Source organism: Andrographis paniculata, unplaced genomic scaffold, assembly GCF_009805555.1.
Source record: "Andrographis paniculata isolate CXL003 unplaced genomic scaffold, ASM980555v1 Contig52END, whole genome shotgun sequence".
In the NCBI taxonomy this organism is placed as follows: Eukaryota; Viridiplantae; Streptophyta; class Magnoliopsida; order Lamiales; family Acanthaceae; genus Andrographis; species Andrographis paniculata.
In genome coordinates this window covers 5,179,399-5,188,665 of record NW_026137587.1, presented here as the reverse complement: position 1 = coordinate 5,188,665, position 9,267 = coordinate 5,179,399, and the positions used below count along the sequence as shown (strand labels likewise).

The window sequence follows — 9,267 nt, the reverse complement described above, 5'->3', positions numbered from 1 at the left end:
TTTTTTATATTATACTAAAAATCAATTTTACATCCAAAATATCACATCAAACACCTATTTATATCACATCATACAACTATTCAAATTCAAAATTTTTACTATTCAAATTTTAATTCAAAATCCGAACCCCCAAACAAACACACCCTAAAATTATAAAAATCCAATAGAATCGTACAAAATTGAATCAACTACAAATTGAATCAACCCTTTAATAAATTAGTCAAATCAAAGTTGGTCTTATACATATCAAACTGTAACCCCTTGAGTAGGTAGTATGATATATTCCACCCATATCAACAACCAGCTTGAATTGATTGAAATTAAGAAAAAGACTGAAAACATAAATGAACCAGAAACGATAATTCAGAGTAACTGTCATTTTATTTTAATGGAAATTGTTAAATGCAAGACCAAAACTAAAACAAGTTAATGGTGTGTTTGTTTAGTGAAATTGTTTGAAAAGATATATATATATTCTGTAAAGTATATGAAATTATATAAATAATATAAAAATAATAAATGTGTATAATATATTAATTTTTTTGAAAAAATATATTTTTTGAGATCGTACAAGAATTTAGAATTGTAATTTCATACATTATGCCTAGCTACAAATATTTTATTTTAATCATTAATCTGCATACACGTAAATTGGTTATTATGATTGTGGTGGTTCCTATCAGAATTATATATATATTAATTTAACAAGTTTAATGTGAAATGACAATAAAATAAAATAAATATGAACGAGAAATAATGTTCCAATTACTATATCTTTTTTTAATTAAATTTATTTGAATATTTTTCATGCAAAAGAAAATAAGAATGAGTAGTTCAGAATAAGTAAATTATTAGAAAAATTTTCAAAAAAATAAAATTTTCTAATAATTTACTATCATATTTAATTTTTGAAATTATTATTAATTTTCGCTTAGTATATTTTAGTTTTTAAAATTATTAGAATTATTTTATTAAAAAAATTACAATAATATTAATAAATATTATAATAAGATAATAATAATATATTTTTAAAAATTCATTTTTAACCGTATCATTTATTCATCATTTTCAACAAGAATTCAACAAAATTCATATAATTTTAAAGTTTATGGATGGCTAAATAATCATAATTTTAAAAGATTTTTAAAGTTTTAGATTAAATACCTCCTAATTTTAAAGTTTTTTTAAAAATTCGAATTAAATACATTCACATTTTTAAAAATTGGGATTGAATACACTCAAATTATAAAAATCCAATAGAATCGTAAAAAATTGAATCAACTACAAAATTGAATTAACCCCTTAATAAATTAGTCAAATCAAAATTGGTTTTATACATGTTAAACTGTAACCATGGGTAAGTAGTATGATACATTCTACCCATATCAACCACCAGCTTGAATTGATTAAAATTAAAAAAATAAATAAATAAATAAATAAATAAAAGACTGAAAACAAACATAATTAAATCAGAAACAATAATTCAGAGTAACTGTCCTTTTTTTAATGGAAATCGTTAAATGTAGGACCAAAACTAAAATAAGTTAATGGTGTGTTTGTTTAGTGAAATTTTTTGAAAAGATATATATATATATATATTATGTAAAGTATATGAAATTATGTAAATAATATAAAAATAATAAATATGTATAATATATTTATTTTTTAAAAAAGTTATAATTTTTGAGATTGTAGAAGAATTTAGAATTGTAATTTCATACATTATGCACAGCTGCAAATATTTTATTTCATTCATTAATCTGGATACACGTAAATTGGTTATTATGATTGTGGTGGTTCCGGACAGATACTTTGCTTATGGCACCCAGAAAAACACTAATCCGACGGCGGCTAAAGGCAACGAAGAAGGTGGAATTAAACGAAAACAACTCTTCCGAAAGGCAAAGGTATGCACATATGTTAATACATTTTGGTTTCGATACATATATCTAAACCTAATAATTTAAATATTTTAATATTTTAAATATTTTAATATTTTAAAATACTTTTAAAAATTTAAATTAAATACCTTCAAATTAAAAAAAATAAATTAAAAATCGAGATTGGATACACTCATATTATAAAAGTCAAATAAAATTGTACAAAATTGAATCAACCCCTTAATAAATTAGTCAAATTAAAGTTAGTTTTACGCAGGTCTAACTGTAAACACCTGAGTAGGTAGTATGATATATTCTACCTATCAACCACCAACTTAAATTGATTGAAATTAAAAAAAAAAAAAAAAAGACTGAAAACGAACAAAATGAAACCAGAAACAATAATTCAAATCGTAACTGTTATTTTTTATTTTTATTTTTATTTTTAATAGAAATCGTTAAAAGTAGGACCAAAACTAAAACAAGTTAATGGTGGATTTATTTAGTGAAATTATTTGAAAAAGATATATATTTTTATGTGAAGTATAAGAAATTGTATAAATAATATAAAATTGATAATTATATGTAATATATTATTTTTATTTTTTGTTCGAAGAAAATGCATTTTTTTTTTTAGAATCCTAGAAGAATTTGGAATTGTAATTTCATACATAATGCTTAGTTGTAAATATTTTATTTCATTCATCAATCTGCATACAAGTAGATTTGTTAATATGATTGGTTTTGATATGATTATGGTAGTTTCGGACAGATACTTTGCTTATGGTGCCTAAAAAGACACTAATCCGACGGTAAAGGCAACGACGAAGATGGAATTGAACGAAAACAACTCTCAAGAAAGGCAATGGTACGCAAATATGTTAATGCATTTTGGTTTGGATAGATATATTTAGATCTGATAATTACTCGATTCATGTCGAATTGAATATTTTAAACAGGCAAAACAATTTAACTTTAATCTGATCTGTTTATTATGATGTCAGATTCGTGTTAAATTCATATACATAATTAGGTCAAATTTTTTTATTCAAATTTAATTATTTTGTATTGAATTGTCATGTCAATTAGTTTTCATCGAATTTATTGTAATATGTATTGTGAATTTGATTGTATTATTGGAGATAGAAATTAAATTAGCGTGTAGCTAATTATCAAATTAGAGTTATTTTATAATATAATAAATTAAGGAATCAATACTAATATATTATAATCAGATTCACATGTCGGTTCGAATTGAGCACATCAATCATAACCTAATTCTTTTATTATTATTTCGAATTTGTGTTGATCTATATATATAATTAAGTCAATTTTTTTTTTTTTGAATTCAAATCCAATTATTTTATGTCAATAGAATTAATTTTTTTTCAGCTTTAGATATATCCACCTATCGTGGGTATTCATTTTGTATTAAGATCAATAGCCCTAAATCATAATCGTAATCATAATGGCATAGTTTTGTTATTTTATTTATATATAATTAACTTAATTTGTTGTATTTATTTAGTTTTATCTAGAATTACTCCTTTAGCTCAATTCATTTCTTAATGTACAAACAACTTAGCATTTTCAGACGCAATTCTCAATAAATATTATTTAAAAAATATAATATACACAAATATTAACACGATATAATATAATTTATTCGTTTATAAAAACTAACAGTTAATAAAAAATAAATAATCAAGTACAAAATATTATTTTTTATATTACCAATAAAATTTTTCGTACCCCACATAAAAAAAAAAAAAGTAAAAAACAAACCGACATCTAAATCGAACAAACCCACTATGTATCATTGTTCTATTTATTTTTTTAACAAATAATTTTTAAAATTTTTGCTTAATTAATTGGATTGTTAAAAAAAAGTTAAAATGAAGCTACATAAATAATTATGTCTATGCAATTGACTGCTTAAGTTAAAAAATTAGGAATGGATAAAAAGAATTAGTTAAATAATTGTAATTTGATATTATTACATAAAAAGAAAATCTATTTTTAGAGAAAAATATATCATGATAAAATTACAAAAGTACAGCTGGAGTAGCTCAGTTGGTTAGAGCGTGTGGCTGTTAACCACAAGGTCGAAGGTTCAAGCCCTTCCTCTAGCGCTGTTGGATATTATTTTGAAAACTTTTTGTTATTTAATTTATTTATTTATTTTTTTCATATTTTCTCAAATATTTACAATACTAATTAATAACAACAAAAATTAGAAAAGTAAGTCCATTTGGTTTTAATTTCAAATCAAAATCAGCACTTTGCATTTGAATTTTTTATTTTTTTTAATAAGTTTGTGTATAAATTATATTTGTGAAAAATAATACTATATGTTTAGTAAAAATAGTTCCTAATGAAAATTTTACAGAGATATATATTTTCCTAATTACATTGCTCAATCGTAACGGAAAATGATGACGCCATGAAACTTCATTCACGCGTATGCACATACGTACATCGAAGCAAATAATATATTTTGAAAAGGATGACGTCATACAACTTCATTCGTACGTAAGCACATACCCGAACTCACATATATGCAGTGTGTGAACACGTTCGTATATGTACACCTACATTTATTTTATTTGCAGACAAATTTGTTTCTCCTGTCAGAAATTATTCTTTCCCACACACTCCAATACACCTATACACACGTAAAAGTAAATAAATAAATAACAATACAAAAAAATTTAAAAAAAAAAATAAAAAAAATTGAATGTGTTTGTTTTACTTCATATTTACCAAAAAAATAAAATAAAAATGAAGTATTGTCTAAATACAATTCATATATAAGCTTTGAAATTTCTGTGTATTGAAGAAAATGAAAATGTGTGTATATATATATATATATATGTATATAAATTATTGGTATTTTTATTGAAAAAAAAAGAAGTGCATTGGAAATCCGAAAATTTTGATATATAAAAAACTATCCAAAGGAATAAAATTGGTAAATAATATCCTTAGCTGTATGAATATTTATGTACAATAACAATAATTGTCAATTAATAAAATGGATGCTTTCTATTTTCCCAACTAACCCTAAAATTTTTATTACATTCAGACCTTAATTAGCAAAAAACCAAACCCCCCTCATTAATTCCAACGATACACAGTCACACTAGCCCCATTGCCAGTTATGAAAATTAAATTCTTCAAAACAATTAATTATATAATTATCTATCAAAAATAAATAAATTATTCCCTTTTAAAAAAATTAAAAAAATAAAAACCTCGTTTTCCAAGTTCTTGAGAATTTGAGCACTGCACCAACCCTGTCAGAGTATATATATATATATATCCCTAAATGGCATAATTAAGGTTGTAATAATGTCGCGGTTTCGCCGAGCGTATTAAATGCCCGCTAATTAGGGATGTTCGATTTGTGAACTAATGATGCAATTATTCCTTTTCTTTTTAGGTCTATATATATGTGTGTGCCCCTTCACTCAATTGTATTGGATCTGAGGAGCTCTTGAGAAATTTTCTTGTAGGTAAATTACTATGTAGTAGTTCAAATCCAATTTTTAGGACATTTTCGGAGAAGTTCATGTTGATTCTTGTCTCGATATTTTTTATTTTTAATCTTTAGCTTGTTGTGTATGTAGATCGATTTGGATAAGATGTCTGGCCACAACTGTTGCAACAAGCAGAAAGTGAAGAGGGGTTTGTGGTCGCCTGAGGAAGACCAGAAACTCATCAACCACATCCAAACTTACGGCCATGGCTGCTGGAGCACTGTCCCGCGCCTCGCCGGTATCTTATTATACATATTTTTGTATCTATATCTCTATCTATATGCGCCGCATATGTACTAAAAGAAAGTATTCTATTTTGGGATAATCCTTTGGTTGTCCTAATTTGAGGAAGCATCTATATATACCAAACGCCTGAAGAAAACCTAAACCACCGTCGAATCCATAGATCTATTTTTTACATAATGTTTGATTTGGGGTTTTTTTTTAATTTTTTTAAAAAAAATTAGGGTTACAGAGATGTGGAAAGAGCTGCAGACTGAGATGGATCAACTACCTGAGGCCTGATCTGAAAAGAGGGAGTTTTTCTCCACAGGAAGCTGCTCTAATCATTGAGCTACACAAACTTTTAGGAAACAGGTATGGTTTTATGGTTATTCTTTCTTACATTTAAGGTAAAAGTACTGTCTAAATCAAATTCTTTCGATTTTTTTTTTTTTTTTTTTTTAATCTAGGGTTTTTGGAGAAATTTTGGATTTGTGTGTTTTTCATTTCTAGATTTGTTTTTTTTTTTTGGAAAAGCCCTGACGATCGATGGGTTTTGCAGGTGGGCTCAGATTGCGAAGCATCTGCCTGGTCGAACTGACAATGAGATCAAAAATTTCTGGAACTCGAGCCTCAAGAAGAGGATCATGGCACACCAGCAGAAGCTTCCAGAAGCTTCTGCGTCGTCTTCCCAATTCAACCTCTCTGAAACTGTGGCTGTGCAGAACCCTAACTGGCAGATGACGTTGATGGCAAATAATCCCCAAATTGGACAGCAAACCCTAAATCCCCAAATCTGGAACCCTAATTTGGCGGTTGTGCCTGCGCAGGGAATTGAACCTGTCAATCCTCATAATCATCATCTTCAGCAGCTGAATCAGCAGAGCAGGGTCGATCAGATGACTGTGGTTTCTTCCCCGCTGGACTCCGCCAACACTAACCTCCATGGATGGACCTTCAAACAGGACGACAGCTTGATGATTCCTACCCCAAAAATCAACTCTGCAGGGTTTGGAAATGGGTTTCAGAACCACCCGAATCACATCAACAACATTGCTGCTCTGATGGCTGCCTTTGCAGCGGCGGGGCCGTCTTCTTCCTCCGGCATTCCCCCAGCCGGCGTCTGGAAACCCTAATTGCTGATTTCCGCCATTGGAAGGTTGTTATTGCAGCTTGAGTATTATGAGTATGGTAGTGTTGCAGACATTTCTATATATATCTATGTTTTATTAATCAGACTTTGTTGCTTTGTTGAGTTTTCAATGAATGATGAACTACTATGAATGTCGAACTATGAATGCAGTGATATTTTGTGTTTTAAATTTGGCGTTTTGCTTCGATTTGGTTTCTGTTTTTATCGTATTCGATAGCCGACTTCTTGAGATTCATCGTTGCATTAAAGTCGAGCTCTAATTCAAACTTGAATGCGAAATATTCTTCAAAAAGTTATATGTCGATTTTAGGTAGTATTTTATTAGTTGAGTTGTTCGAAAAGCTTAGCTCATTAAAGCTTTTGATTTTTAACGAGCTTAGCTTGAACTCGAAAAGGTAACGATATTCTACTTTACTCCTGTCGTGCGGATAAAAAGATAATTTTAACTATTTTTCTTGATTCGTTTTCCCTGATTGAATGAGGGTTGAAGAGGTACGTAATCATATTCTACTTTACTCCTGTCGAACGAATAAAAAGATAATTTTAACTAATTTTCTTTGATTCGTTTTCCCTGATTGTATGAGGGGTGAAAATGTATGTAATCATATTCTACTTTGATATTAACATGTGAATAAAAAAATAATTTCAACTACTCTTTTTTCAATTCGTTTTCCCTAAATGTATGAAAAGTGAAAAGACACGTAATCAAATCCTACTTTGATCTTGATGTGCGTGTAGATATAAAAATAATTTTAACTACTTTTCTTCGATTTGTTTTCACTAATTGTATGAAGGGTGAAAAGGTACATAATCAAATTCTACTTTGATCTTGCCGTGCGGATAATAAAGTAATTTTAACTATTTTTATTCGATTCATTTTTCCTATTGTATGAGGGATGAAAAAGCAATGAAGTTCTATTTTGATCTTAGCATTGGGATATAAAGATAACTTTAACTATTCTTCTCCGATTCATTTTCCCTAATTGCACGAGGGATGAATAGTTAATCAAGTTTTACTTTGATCTTAACATGAAGATAAATAGATAATTTAAATTATTTTTCTCCGGATTCATTCGCCCAATTGTATGAGGGATGCATAGAAGAGAGTATCCTAATGCAAATCTACCATGAGTTATGGTGAATTAATGTCGAGTAGACAATACGAAAGTTTCACATATTATCGTTATTTATTTATTTTTTCATTATTTTCTATAACATGTTATAACATGCAAACTTATTTATTTAGGGTTAAACAAAACAAATAAGCTCTTTGTTTTTGTCTAAAATATGAAGAACTTTGAACATTTTATATGGCATGTTAAGGCATTTATAATTAAGTTCATGAAGCAACATCTAGTACAATAATATTAAACACAACAATTAATCAAATTATTGCTATATAAAATACAATATTTTAAGTACATTTCCTATATTGTTTTTCAACATATTTAAATATTTAAGTTAATACTCTCTCCGTCCATTTTCTAATGTCCTATTTGATATTTATACGTATTTTTAGACAATTAGGGTTTTTGTTATAAAATTACAAAATTGCCCTTAATCTTGTGTATAGAAAATGAAAGAGTAAATAAAATAAGCGTAAAAAAGTAAATTTTGTGTATAAAAATAGAAAAAAAAGACAATATTATTGGACATTCCAAATAAGAAAATAAGACGTTAGTTTGTGGAAAGAGAGAGTATAATGTTTAATTAGTCTCAACATATAAGTATTATAGAGTATCTTAACTTTACATAAATTAGTTTTCAACATATTTTTCGTGAAGGGACGAGTTTTTATTGAATAAGGATTGGATTGCTACTTTTTGCAATGGGATTTTGGAGACCAAATCCACCATGGCTAATCGAGCTCCCTCTCGCGCCTTGTTTGAATCTCGCTTGACTATTGTAATTTATCTATTGCTATTTTTAGAGTTATAATTTTTTTTTTAAAAAAAAAATATTTATCAACTCTATTTTTTTTAAAAAAAAGTAATTGTCAAGCCATTGTCTATGAGTCGTCGACTCATTCTTCAATTAGATCGGTGAGCTTATGGAGTCGGTTTAAGAGAATTGTAGAATGTCCAGACTGCAAATATAAGGAAGGTGATTATTATTAAAGTTTCTAATATGGGTAGAAAGAATTTGAGAAGTGATTATGGGATGAAATATTAAGAACTAATTAATTAATAATTGCAAAAGAAAATTGTAATTATATTATTTCAATGATTGGTAGTATTATAAAAAAAACAATCAAGTGAGATATATAGATAATCACATGATCAAATATGAGGAATGAAAGGGATCTTAAAATTCTTCTTAAATCTCAGGCTGACTCACTTTCGTAGCATGTAAAAATATAGATTGAATTATATATAATTTTATATTTCAAAATTTAAATATATACACTACAAGAAAAAATTGTAACAAAACTTTTTTATTTCTAAATCTATTTTTTCCATTAGTAATGACATTA

General features: G+C 27.2%; 1 protein-coding gene and 1 non-coding gene across 2 annotated transcripts; both read left to right on the top strand.

The window, feature by feature from the left end:
• The first annotated feature begins 3,938 nt into the window (after positions 1-3,938).
• On the top strand, positions 3,939-4,012 carry TRNAN-GUU (transfer RNA asparagine (anticodon GUU)). The gene has a single exon. It is a non-coding gene; the product is annotated as a tRNA-Asn (tRNA).
• Positions 4,013-5,524: 1,512 nt separating this feature from the next.
• LOC127254414 (MYB-like transcription factor EOBII) lies at positions 5,525-6,777 on the top strand. The gene is made up of 3 exons (XM_051279506.1): positions 5,525-5,657; positions 5,887-6,016; positions 6,204-6,777. The coding sequence occupies exons 1-3, from the start codon at positions 5,525-5,527 to the stop codon at positions 6,775-6,777; spliced, it is 837 nt and encodes a 278-aa protein (XP_051135463.1).
• The last annotated feature ends 2,490 nt before the right edge of the window (positions 6,778-9,267 follow it).

Coding starts and splice junctions, on each gene's coding strand:
- LOC127254414 (XM_051279506.1), top strand. CDS start 5,525: ATGTCTGGCCACAACTGTTGCAACAAGCAGAAAGTGAAGAGGGGTTTG. Junction 5,658..5,886: donor CACTGTCCCGCGCCTCGCCG/GTATCTTATTAT, acceptor AAAAAAAATTAG/GGTTACAGAGATGTGGAAAG. Junction 6,017..6,203: donor CACAAACTTTTAGGAAACAG/GTATGGTTTTAT, acceptor TGGGTTTTGCAG/GTGGGCTCAGATTGCGAAGC.